Raw genomic sequence first — 14,528 nt, forward strand, 5'->3', positions numbered from 1 at the left:
TGATATTCTAATCCAAAATACATGAGTTAGACTCGGGTTGATTGGGACCATTGAATTTTTTTAATACCCCTACTGTCTGACTACATAGACATAAGCATTTCTAAAAAAAATAAATAGAAATGGAAATGGAAAACAAATATATATTAAAAAAGAAAGCATCGGAAATAGAAATAGTAGGTTGAGGATTGTATCTTTGCTGTGTGATCCTAGTTTTCATAAACCTCAAATCTCATGGATTTGAAGCTCTCTCACAGTGCAAACAAAATAACATTAAATTCATAAATTCCTCAAAAACAAATCCATAATTTATTATTATTTTTTAAAAATGAAATTTAAAATAGCCTCAAATTACTCTAAATTCTAATCATAAATTAAATATAGAAACAAATTAAACAAACTATTTCATTTCATCCCAATTATCTCAAAAAAGAGAAAAAAAAAGAAAAAACACACACACACACACAACACCCAATAAATATTGAAAGTCATTTTTGTGCAGTTCCCCCCATACCCCATCAAATCTTTCTTGATTTTACACTTACAGTCAGTAGTCAGAATCTCAAACTTCACCCCATCAGTAGTACTTCTCTTCCATTATTTCTCTTTTCTTCTTCTTCTTTTGCTCCATCATCTCTTCCTCCTCCTTCATCATTACATTTCCTTCAAGACAATTACCAATATACCCTTGATTATTATTATTGCTGTTGTTCATCTGCTGCTGCACCATCATCTTCTCTTCAAACCCATTATTGAAATTGATTGAATTTAACCCACTAACTTCTAATTCAAACCCCATTTGCATTTGCATTTGGTTTGGTTTTAGGGTTTCATAAAAATTTTGGTCAAATGGGTTGGTGAGCAAACAGCTGCCACTACTAATTGGGTTACAATAGTTGAATAATGGGATTGAATTAGTGGATAATGGTTCATAGTAGTTTATAATATTATTATTGGAGAGTGGTTGATAATCAAAGGAAGGATTTTGATGGGATTTTGGTGATAAACATTCAGTCTTTTTAATAATCTCTGCCTGTGGAGTACTATAATTGTAAGTATTAGTTGAAGAAGAAGATGATGATACCATCCCCAGAAGTTTCTTCTTCAGTTTTGTATTCCAGTAGTTCTTTATATCATTATCTGTCCTCCCCGGCAATTGAGCAGCAATAATTGACCATCTGTAAGATGTATACATTCAAAATTAGGTTTCACAAATAATACTTTTTTGAAAAAAAAAGATATATATATATATATATATATATATATATTTTGATTTATTGGCAGTGAAATTGACGATATCGCCAACATGAACATAATTCAATTACCGACTTCCAATGGTCGCAAAAAGAGTACAAATGATTCTATCTTCCTCAACTGAAAATTCACCATGCTTAATGTTGGGTCTAAGATAATTAAGCCATCTCAATCTACAGCTCTTCCCACATCTTCTAAGACCTGATTCAAACAAATTAACTGTTGATGTTAACTTTATAGCTCAACTGGTTAAGAGTTGTTAAAGATGAGATATTTGAATCTCGACTTCTGAAAAAAAAAAAAAAAAGAAGGTGAAAAGAGAAGGGAGGTATTATCATACCAGCTTTTTGAGGAAGGGAAATCCAATTCCCACCAGTTCCATATGTTTCAATGTAATGTTTGAGCTTAGAATCCTCTTCAGGAGACCATGGACCCTTTTTCACATTTGCTTTGTCACAACAAGGAGCCCTTCCCATCTCTATGCCTTTCTTGGTTTTTTTTGGATCTCTCTCTCTCTATTTTTTCCCCCCTTCACAAATGGAAATTACAAACACAGGCCTTTCCTTGAGAGACTACAATAATATGCTGAAGTTTCAACCTCTCCCACTCTCTTATAGAAAATTTAATAAACATCTTTGGGCTCCACCTGTGCCATTATTTATTTGTTTAGTTGTGTTTTTGTGTTCAAATAAGGTTAAAAACCCATTCTTCAAGGGTTGGTCAATTTTAATCTATCTATTTTTTTAGATGTATTAAAATATCTTAATTATGTAATTTCAAATGTCTAATTCTAACTTTTTGTCTTCTTAATAAATCTTAAATTTTTATTGAAATTGGTTAAATAAGAATAATAATTTTCATGCAATAAAATATAATATGTGAATATGTTTTCAATATTATTTTAACAAGATATTGAAGGATGGAGATCAATAAGTGCATCAAGATATCTCAACTTGATTGATACATCCATAGCATTCTCATCATATCTCTTACCCAGAAACGAATTCGTTACCACTGGAGAAAAACTCAAAAGAAAAGTGGAGAGGAGAATCTAGAGTAAACCTTTCTAATTTAGAATGAAAATAATGTTAATAAATAAAAAGTTTTTAAAAAATGATTAAATTTAAAATTTAGTTAAAATACATAGATCAAATAGGACAACTCTTAATGGATCAGAAAGTGATATGAAAAAACCAGTTCCAAACTCCTACGCTAATAAAAGCTTAGCCTTCTTTTAAGAACTTTCCTTATGGACTATTGACTTTTTTTTTTTTAAATATATTTTGGGAATAGAAGATTTGAACTACAAACTTCTTTTAACTTCTGAATTATTGACTTGGTTACTACTAACTTCTAATAGTGTCTGGCAATTCTAAAACCCCTCTCTCTATTTATATATAAAAGTATCCAAAGTTTTTTTTTTATTATTATTATTATTATTTATTATTTTAAACTGGAAACCTCGACAAGTAATCAAACAGTTTCTAGAGAAGGCTATTTGGTCCTCAAGACAAGGACATTCTCCAAACCCTCGACTATAGTATTTGACTAATCTCTACTCGACCCAAAAGGGGAAAAAAATCGTCCTGCACTTTACTTTAAATTTTAATACCAACTCTAAGTTATACACATGACTAAACTAAACATTGTAGGGCTAGCTAGGGCTGCGTCAATTATTATATTAATTATTTTTTAGTCAAAATCATGCATTATTTAATAGTTAAGGGTTATTGCAATGTGTAACACTTTTAGAACTAATAATTAGTGTATATAGTCTATAACGAAAAGATTCTAAAAATCCAAATTATACTATATTTACTAATATTTTAATCTTAATTGCTATATTTGTCACTACTCCTTAAATTAATAAGATGGAGATTAGTGATAATTGGGATTAGAAAACAAGGTAAATGAAAGGGAGGGTTAGAAAGTTGCATGCATGAAGAAATGGATAAAGAAAGAAAGTGATGAGAATGATCATATATAGGGAAGATATTTACAAAATGGGAGCTTTTTATTCGTAAGAATCTTTACCCTTCCAATTCATCTGATAAATTGTTTGTGATTTTTGATGATTGACCCTTCAATAATCGATGGACATAACTGCCCCTTTGAAAGATGGATCATAACCATTGACCCAGAGGGGCATTTAATTTTTGTGAAATTGGTAAAAACAAAATTTCAGACATACGTTTCTTACATTCCAACATTTCTTCTATTAGAAACTTTGTTTCCTGTTGGAATGACGTCATATATGCATCACTGTCTAATTAATAGTCATAGGTTATAAAAGTTTATTTTTTGAAAAAAAAAAAGATTTATGAAATGGGAAATTGGAGTAACCCTCATGTTGGAGTGGAAATTATTATATGTTAGGTTTTTGAAGTTCAATGGTCTGATGGAGTAGCTATAGGTGAGAAGAAGCTATATGTAGCTGTAGTTTTAATGTACATAGTAGTAATAGTGTACTAAAAGAGATAACACATAGGAAAACAGTGGTTTGCCAGAGAGATTTATGTCTTCGTGCATGGTTTTTGCGTACAATGTAACAAATATAATTGTTAGGTTTACTCTTTGGATTCGAAAACAACGACTCATATTCTAGTCAAAGAAAAAAAAAAAAATCATTCTTGTTGATGTCAAAATTTAGACAAAAGAAAAAAACCCTAACCATACCTAACCTTCATGTATGACACCAACAGTGAATTCGTTTAGACATGAAAAAAACGTGACATACAAAATAAATTGAAATCTACACGCCAATGTGGTATTTGCTACATATACTCTGATCTGGTTCTTGCGTTTTATCTTTATATTAATACATCTCTATGGGTTCTTGGGAATATAATGAGGGCGTTAAAGGTATGTCAACCTAGTTGAGACGTCCGAATGCATCTACTGATCCCTCTTGCCTTTCGTACTTTTGTTAAAAAAAAAAAAAAAAAAACACTATGATGCTTAAGTCAGAAAGTGAAAGATTGTGGAAGCTTTAGGATTTAATTATGAGAGTTAAGCTATTTTTCGATGAGCTACAATGATGTATTTATAGAAATAAATGATCTAACTTGTTGAGAAATTTAGATTAATGTTGTTGTTTTTAAAACTAATTAGAAAAATATTGTAGTTTGAAAACAATTTAGAGAAGTATTGTCTTTTTTTTTCTTTTTTAATTTTAGTATGTCAAGTGTTCAAAACTCGACAATTGCAAGTACTACAAGAAATCTGACTTCTCCCGACGTCACAATTCGTCGGAAAAGTGTGAAAAACGCATCGGGAGAACCTCTCCCGACGAATAAAGGGTTGTCAGGAGTTTGGTCGAGAGAAACCCGTTGGGAGAGGAACTCCTGAAGCATTTTAAAACGGCGTCGGGAGTTAGTCGGGGAACTCTCAATGCCCTATATGTGCGTCGGGAGTTTCCGAACTCTCGATGGTTGTTCTATGCGTCTGGAGTTCTAGAATTTCTGACGGTTTTATTTAATGCATCGGGAGTTACAAGAACTCCCGACGCAGTAATATATGCGTGGGGAGTTCATTCATTAGTTGAAAATTGTCTATTGAATATTTTTAATCTATCGTTTGTAATTTTTTAAAATTTGATCTGGTTAACCTGTAAAACATAATAAACCAAATAAATATTCACATAATTAAACAACGAAAATGAAGTCCATATTATAACAAGTAAATAAAAAATTACAATATCCAAACGAAGTCGATACTAGAAGTTCATAAACATTCATATCACAAATACATAAAAGAAATAAAACCAAAACAACGTCTAGAACACGTCTGGAATACAACATCTTCAATAATTGTCCCAGCTCATCTTCGAACAACATTCTACAATAAAACAAAAACATTCAAATGTTATATGGGTAAACATCCACAACACGTTCAAACTTCAATACGGGTGGTAATGAAACTTTACCCACCCCCCATGACAAATATGTAACCTTCCGAACATCAAAAACACATAAAACGAGTAAACAATGACCAACACACATAAAACTCAAACTTTGTCCCCTAAATGGTTTAACCCAATCTCAACCCACCCCGAACAACACATTAAACTTCGTAAACATTCATAAACACACAAGAACTCTGAGTTCAAGGACAAGACGGGTGTAATGAAACTCTACCCACCCCCACGACAAACATGGAACCTCCCGAATATAAAAAACACACAAAACAAGTAAACAATGACCAACACACATAAAACTCAAACTTTGTCCCCAAAAAGACAAAAAAATATTAAATTAACAATAAATACGTATAACCTAGAGAAAAAGAGCATTGAGTAGATACATCATTACTCATCATCGTAATCTAATTCAAATTATTCATCAGCACTTGAACTGTTATTGGGAGATAATTGTTCTTCATCATCATCGTTTATGAAGTCATGATCACTGTGTACAATAATTTTTATTTGGCTTCATAAAAGGAAGTAGGTATAGATGTGCCAGTTAGAAATGCTGCTTTTAACAATTCTAGTAACATGTCAAACGATTTGTTACTCCAACCGTTGAGAACTTTGATATGCATCAACTTCAATAAAAAGTTCAAGGATGAAAATTGCGAACAACCAGGGTATAATTCATTACATGCTTCGGTCATTAAATCCTCGAATAATTTCGTGGTCTCTTTCTTGACCATTAAAGGACATTTTATTCTCAATCCTTCCTTCATTTGCATTTTCGTTTTCAATTGGTACTTGTAAATCGTTTATAAGATTCAACATCTCATTTTCTTCGACAACATTACTCTCTATACTATCTACTTCAACATTATGTATTGAATGACTTGTATGACTTCTAGATAAGTTTACTGGCTCTCCATGATATACCCATTCACAATATGGGGGAGATATTCCATATGTTAATAGATGTCGTTCCACAATATTTATCTTTTCCCCAATTGAATTCATACAATTCTTGCATGGACATCTTATTCGTCCGGAATCATTAACATGAAACTTTGCCATATCTAAGAACTAGGATACTCATTCTCTATATTTCACCGATAGCTTATTCCTTAGTTTAATCCATTCTTTATTCATCCTTAAAAATAAATATTTTCTGACCAACTTGTAATCCAAAACAATAACCTGGATTAGAGGACAAAGTACAAAGTATTTATTAAGCATGAACTTTGATTAAAAATTTCCAAGTTTGTTTAGAGTATTTAAAATTTTAACTAATTTATAATATGGGATTTGACTTTTTTTTTTTTTTTTATTGATAGTGAGTTCCATAATTTTCATTTTTGAAGGCAAAATAAATACATGTTTTGAGATTACTATTTTTAATCATCTTTACAATATATTTTTAATCTATTTTTTTTAAGTGCAACCCACCTACTCAATGAAAAATTGTTATGTAACAATTTTTTTTAAAAAATATTAAACTATTATTATTATTTACTATCTTATAAAAAAAAAGTGATGAATGAAGACTCACATAATCCTTGCACTTTTTTATTTAGTAGTCTCCAAGCTTTCAATTTTGTGTCTAATATAGGGCTTTCATCTATTCATTTAGTTTTATGTCTAGTAGATTCTTTAAACTTTTTTAAAATATTAAATGTGTTAGGGACTTATTAAGTACCAAATAGGAGGTTTAAAGATTTATTTTATATTTTTAAGGTTTATAGGTTTATTAGACACAAACATATAAGCATAAAAAAAGTTCATATACTAAACTTGTTATTTAACTTAGATATTCCTTCCTTCTAAAAATAGCACATAGCATCTATGTACTAATTTTCTTTCTCCTTTCAAGGAAATTCGAAATGTTAAATCATGCATGCTTAGGCTCCAAATAACCAACATCATATCATTTTTTAGATATAAAGATAGTGTTGTAATCAACTTGAAACTTAAAAAAATGTAATAATGTTTATCTCTAACGAATTATGACATGTTCATTATAAAATTACTCTATAGACTTTCAGAGAATTGTAAAACAAATATATGATGCAAAATTGACGAGATCTTAACAAAAGCGACATGCACCGATATTGGATGATAAATATGTGCATTAGTTAAAATTTAAAATTTGTATCAAAGTTGATATTATTGAAATCTAGTGAAATTGACACAATCTTTCACATTGTCTTTTTTTAGTAGTGGGTTAATTAATTGTAATATTTATCAAAGTTGAGGTCTAATTTGATTAAATTGAAAGTTGAGAATAGAAATGGATACAAACATTTGAATGAGCATGATTTGTACAAAAGGATGTGAAATAATGATTTAAATAAATATACAAGAGAAAATAAAATGAGAAGATTACCGGCGACAGCGACAGGCAGTTGAAGGCGAAGGCTAAACGAAACGAGGAGATGACGGCGGTGGCGGGCAGTTGATTGCAGCTGCTGACCGAACGGAGGAGCGGCGACAACAGAAAAACAGGGGAAAAATGGGAGAGTGAGGGAAAGGAGTGGGGCGATAGCAAGGGGCTGCGGCTGCGGCTGTAAAAGAGGGGAAAATGGGAGAGGGAGGGAGAAGAGTGGGGGAAGGGCGGCGAATGGACAGCGGCGGCAACGAGGAAGGAAGGGAAAAATGGAGAGGGGGGGAGAAGAGAGGCGCGGGTTAGGGTTAGGGAAGAAATAGGGAAAAATGGAGAAGAAAGGATCTGGTTTAAACCAGATCCCATCTCATGACGCCGCCCGACGAGCGTCGAGAGAGCCGTCGGGAGTTCCGACGGCTAATGCTTCCTCCCGACGCCTATTTTTAATCATCGGAAGTTCCCCGGAAACTCCCGATGGGCCTTTACGGTGTCGAGAGAGATAGTCTCTCTCGACGATCAAACTCCCGATGCTTGATTTAGGTGTCGAGAGAACTCATTTTTCTTGTAGTGAAGTCGAGTGTTGAGAACTCGACAACTAAGCAAGTGAGTGTTGAACACTCGACAAACGCATACTTATGGCATACTTATATTTGTTGTCATTATTTGTTGTTCTATTTTTGAATAACGGTCGAGTGTTCATGTTTTCTTTCGTAATTTAAAAATAATAAAATATAAATTAAAATGTTCATATTAATACAACTATTATCTTATTCATTTAAAAAATAATTAAAAAAATCAATGTGTCCCACAAGGCGGACGTCGTCGATTTCGAGTTGGTTGTCGTCGTCGACTTTGAACTTGAGGTTGCTTTGGTTCTTCTTGATGTTGCTCGAGTACTTCTGCAAGCATTTCATAGTATAAATATTTATTATACTCTCCACAGCCGCGACCATGCCCATGCACAAATGATAACGATGGACCAGCCTCTGAATCATAATATCCTGAACCAAATGCTGACATCATCATCATCGGACTAACATAATCAGTTTGGCTCTACGTCTGTATTATAGAAGACAATTCTTCCACATTATGGGCAACCTCATCATACTTATCACCTTCTTCTCGAACAAGTCTCCTACGTTTAGGAACTAGTGGAGGAACAAATAGGTATATCGTACATATAATGTATCTCCTTCATATAGCTCTCGTTGTTAGTGCATATAGCAAGAACCTAGTTCGGATCATTTGCAACATCAATGAGTCTATTGTTGTTCGATCTCTTTAAATTATAAAACAATTAGACAATATTTAAAATAAATTTAAATTAAAAATAATTAGACAATATTTATTTATGTACCAGATGACCAGCTGTTCCCAGACGAGTATCGTAGCATCTTGTAATATGATTGTATCCGTAGATATAATTTTGAGTGACATATCTATCAAATTGCCCAATAGAAACCTCCATTGCATTCAATATATATATATATAGTAAATATGTAAATATGTAAATATATATATAATTTTGAGTGAGATATCTATCATATATATATATATATTAAATAACAAAAAAAAAAAAACTTTTTGTATTAAATAACATCAATATGTAAATACATAAATATGTATTAAATAACATCAATATGTAAATATTATTAAATTCAATAACTATTCAAATTCATTAGGATTATTATGATATTTTATAAATCAATTAAATATGTTATTAACGATGATATAAATTCATAATTAGGTACTTGGTTTCTATATATTTATATTACCAAATGCATGTTTTAGTTTTGTTATTATATTGCAAAATATATATGTACTTCAAATCTATTTATTGTGTATTATTAATTATCTGTTAATTAATCAAGTTTGTTTTTTTTTTCTGTTCCTACTTTTCTCAACTATTTTTGTAGTTATTAATTTTAATTTTTATTATTTAAAATTTTTTAATTTAAAATAAAAATAAACCCATGTCCAATAGTTGAGAGACAAAAATATGAATATCACTGTCGTACGGGAGGAGAAGACATGACACATCACATAACTTTCAATTTTAAATTATATAAAAAACATATCTAAATCATAAAATATATAACTTTATATTTCCTAAGATTATAATATTATTTAAAGTACACAACATATTAAAAAATTAATAACGATTTTCATGTTCTTTCAATATAGACATACAAATCTTTTTACATTTTGAGAACATCTTTTAAAAGAGCAAGATTACACTTAATTTAATTTTAATGCTCTCTTTCTTTAAAAGAGCAAGGTTACATCCGGTCTTCATATATAAGGAATTAAAATGATATATCTAGAAAAATATAAATATAAAGAAAAAACTAGTAATAAGATTATCAATATGTAAATATTAATGAATTCAACAACTATTAAAAAAATTAACTTGATAGATCTACTAATACCAATATATAAGGAATTAAAATGGTATATCTAGAATAATATAAATATAAAAAAGAAACTCGTAATAAATAAAAAGTAAACTCACAAATTCAATAGCAATTTTATTTTTTTTCCCTCAAAATGACAATGATTCCTCTTTTTTTTTTTGTTATTTTTTTCGGCAACAAAAACTATGAAAAAATATAATATTATGAGACTATGGATCTATAACTTATTTTTTATTTAGAAAAAAGTTAGAAATTATGTTGAGTGAATGTTACCTTTTATGTTTTTAATTTCACTACAAGAAAAACGGGAACTCCCGACGTCGTTTTAAGGCGTCAGGAGTTAGGTCGCCGGGAGAGACGGTCTCTCCCGACGAAGTAAAGGACCGTCGGAAGTTCCCCAGGAACTCCCGACGCCATAAAGATTTGTTGGGAGTTCCTGGGGAACTCCCGACGCATCCAAATCGGCGTCGAGAACTCCCGATGCATTAATGCGGCGAAGAACTCTCGACGGTCTCCCGGGCGGCGGGAGAGGGGTCTGGTTTAAACCAGACCCCTTCTTTTTGTCGTGCACATCGAAAATTATCCTTGCAGTTCGAAAAACCCTAACCCCCCTCAATTTTTTAGCTCGTCGACGCCCCATTTTCCTTCTTCCCTTCATACCCCCGCCACCCCCCTATCGCTGCTCCTCTTCACACCTGCACCACCCCTGCCCTTCCCCCTTCGCGCTGCCGTCTGCCGTCCGCCACCGCCTTCCCCCTTCATTGCTTGCAAATTTGTTGTTTATTTTTAAGCTTTCAGGAAGGTTCGTGCACATCCATTTCATTTATTTTCTCTTATTTTGTATCTTAATTTAAGCCATTGTTTTTAATTTCTAGCATGTTGGTAATGTTGGTAATGTTTAATTTTTAGCATGTTACTAATGTTGGTAATTAATGTTGCTAATGTTTAATTTCTAGTATGTTGGTAATCTAATGTGAATTATGAATTATGGATTGTTGATGTTATTGTGGATTGAGTTTTTTTTTTTCTTTTAATTCTTAAGATTATGGATTACTTAATTTAGAAAAAAATATTGTACTTAATGCATTTAATATTTTAAAAAAGTTTAAAGAATCTACTAGACATAAAACTAAATTTTGTGTCTAATAGAAAATTAAACTTTAAATTTTGTGTCCAATAGGCTTGAAAATTTTAGAAGATGCTGAATAGATGAAAGGTCTATATTAGACCCAAAATTGAAAGCTTCGAGACGTACTAAATAAAACATTTGAAAGTTGTTAAGACAATTTAAGCGGTCTAGGGACCTATGTGTTTATTTTGCCTTAAGAAATGAAAATTATGAAACTCAATGCTTAATAATACTTTGTACTTTGTCCTCTAATTCAGGTTATTGTTTTGGATTACAAGTTGGTCAGAAAATATTTATTTTTAAGGATGAATAAAGAATGGATTAAACTAAGGAATAAGTTATCAGTGGAGTATAGAGAAAGAGTATCACAGTTCTTAGATATGACAATGTTTCATGTAAATGATTCCGGACGAATAAGATGTCCATACAAGAATTGTATGAATTCAATTTGGGAAAAGATAGATATCGTGGAACGATATCTATTAACATATGGAATATCTCCCTCATATTGTGAATGGGTATATCATGGAGAGCTAGTAAACTTATCTAGAAGTCATACAAGTCATTCAATACAAGATGTTAAAGTAGATAGTATAGAGAGTAATGCTGTCGAAGAAAATGAGATGTTGAATCTTATAAACGATTTACAAGTTCCAATTGGAAACGAAAATGCAAATGAAGGAAGGATTGAGAATAATGAAATGTCCTTTAATGGTCAAGAAAGAGATACTACGAACTTATTCAAGGATTTAATGACCGAAATCCGTAATGAATTATACCCTGGGTGTTTGCAATTTTCGTCCTTAAACTTTTTAGTGAAGTTGATGCATATCAAAGTTCTGAACGGCTGGAGTAACAAATCGTTTGACATGTTGCTGGAATTGTTAAAAGCAGTGTTTTCAGCTGGCACCTCTATACCTACTTCCTTTTATGAAACCAAGTGAAAATTACGTGATTTAGAACTAGGTTATGAGTCTATTCATGCGTGCAAATATGATTGTGTATTGTATTGGAAAGAGTTTGCAAATTTGCAACAATGCCCTGTTTGTGGTGAGTCTAGGTACAAAGTTAATGATGGCAAGGGTAAAAAAATACCACATAAGGTATTGCATCATTTTCCATTGATACCGAGATTAAAATGATTATTTGCAGCAAAAGAAGGCGCTTCTGATATGAGATGACATAAAGATAAGCGAGTTGAAACATATGATGTATTGCGACATCCAGTTGATGCAGAGGGGTGGAAACATTTCGATCGTGAATTCCCTCATTTTGCTTTAGATCCTCGAAATGTTCGTTTGGGATTAGCTTTAGATGGCTTCAATCCGTTTGGAAATATGAGCACTTCTTATAATATGTGGCCTGTGGTGATGGTTCCTTATAATTTGTCCCCTTGGAAATGCATGAAGGAAACAAACTTCTTCATGTCTTTGCTCATACCTGGTCCAAAATCTCCTGGAAAGAAAGTTGATGTTTACTTGCAACCGTTGATTGAAGAGTTGAAAAAGTTGTGGACAATTGGTGTGCGAACTTATGATTCTGTTGAAGGTGAGTTTTTTTCAACTATATGGTACCTTATTATGGACGATTAATGACTTCCCTGCGTACGGTGACTTATCTGGGTGGAGTACAAAAGGTTATCAAGCATGTCCAATATGCAAAGAAGATAACTCGTCCTTTGGGATAAGAGGGAAAATATCATTTATGGGACATCGAAGTTATCTTCCGGAGAATCATAGTTGGCATCGAAGTAGACACCATGATGGAAAAGTTGAACGTAGACCTCCACTAGTCGTAATGAATGAAGAAGAGATATTACAACAAATAAATACGCTAAACTTTTCTATGCTTAGCAAACATCCATCGAAGCAAGATAAAAAAAAGAAAGCGAATTCTAAACTGGACTAAAAAAAATATTTTTTTCCAACTTCCATATTGGTCTAGACTATTGTTACGACATAAATTCGATGTAATGCATATTGAAAAAACATATGCGACAATTTGGTGGGTACATTGTTAAATATTGAAGGAAAGACAAATATTAGGAAAAAGCAAGGTAGAGCCAGACAATGAAACTTTAGGCTTCAAAAGGGTGTCTTTGCTCTAATTTGGTTATAAATATGTGCTATTTAAAGCTTCAACACTCTCATATAAATTAGATAAGCATCCCACCATGCCTTAATGTTTCAAAAGCCCAATCACAGTCCCTGAATGTCGCTCTCTCCATGTATCTCGCTCTCTCCATGAATCTCACTCTCTTCATGTATCTCACTCTCTCCATGCATGTCGCTCTCTCCATGGATTTCGCTCTCTCCATGCATCTCGCTCTCTCCATGCATCTCGCTCTCTCCATGTATCTCGCTCTCTCCATGTATCTCACTTGCAAAGATGCCCTCAGTAGCTTTACACCCTAATTGACATCCAAAGTAATGACTTTCTCTACCAAAGCACCAACTTCTTTGATATTAAACTTTTTCAGGGGAGTACTACTAGAAATGGTGGACATTGGTTTCACAGTCAAATCATCCATCACCATGTAAGTAACCACATCCTTCACAACCCTCCTCCCACATTTCTTTTTGCCTGTGTAGTTGCACTATTAGGTGGATTCACAAATTCACAGACTTGGCTCATAACATACGAACAACTCAGACAAAGATATTTAGTATTACTAGAAACTTTATAGTCACATCTATAAGAGCACATGTATAACTTTATTTGATCAGCTGAAGATTCAAATATTAGGCTTGTAGAGCCAGACAGTGAAACTTTAGGCTTCAAAAGGGTGTCTTTGCTTTGATTTAGTTGTAAATATGTATCATTTAAAGCTTCAACACTCTCATACAAATTTGATAAGCATCCCACCATGCCTTGATTTTTCAAAAGCCTAATCACATTCCATGAATCTCGCTCTCAAAGATGCCCTCAGCAGCTTCAACACTCTCATACAAATTAGATAAGCATCCCACCATGCCATATCATTGAATTTTGTAATGTAAGCAACGAATAAGAAATTCTCAACTGATATTCATCCTAAACTCATAAGAAATTCTTAACTGTTATATTTAATTAAGTTGTGTAATTGTGCTTTTCCTTTTCTTTTGATCTTATTTTTATTATTAAATTAGAGGGAGCCTTAACTTGTGATAACAAAGGAATTAAAAGTGAGACTTAAGCAAATTACATAGCAAAGGGGTAGTTAGTCCAATGAGCCTCAACTATGGATTGGGCTAGAATTAAGGCCCATCCTATCATCAAAAGAAATGAAAGACCTGCAATAATTGTTGTTTCAATATTTCTAAGGCCCAAACTTGCATAAATGGATATGGATTTGAATTGAAAGCTCTCCACTTGGACCCATTAGAATAAAAGAAGAAAGGGTAATTGCAATAAGTGGTACTTTTAGAGGTATTAATCAAGTGAACAACAATATATTTAAAGAATTGC

At 32.3% G+C, this 14,528-nt stretch overlaps 1 protein-coding gene across 1 annotated transcript; it reads right to left on the bottom strand.

The window, feature by feature from the left end:
* Positions 1-378: 378 nt before the first annotated feature.
* On the bottom strand, positions 379-1,843 carry LOC120089268 (transcription factor RAX1-like). The gene is made up of 3 exons (XM_039046687.2): positions 1,592-1,843; positions 1,323-1,452; positions 379-1,175 (listed from the first exon to the last, which is right to left on the bottom strand). The coding sequence occupies exons 1-3, from the start codon at positions 1,725-1,727 to the stop codon at positions 575-577; spliced, it is 867 nt and encodes a 288-aa protein (XP_038902615.1). The 5' UTR covers positions 1,728-1,843; the 3' UTR covers positions 379-574.
* Positions 1,844-14,528: the final 12,685 nt, after the last annotated feature.

The sequence above is a fragment of the Benincasa hispida genome, chromosome 10 (genome assembly GCF_027475165.1).
Source record: "Benincasa hispida cultivar pf3 chromosome 10, pf3_genome.v1.1, whole genome shotgun sequence".
NCBI lineage: Eukaryota > Viridiplantae > Streptophyta > Magnoliopsida > Cucurbitales > Cucurbitaceae > Benincasa > Benincasa hispida.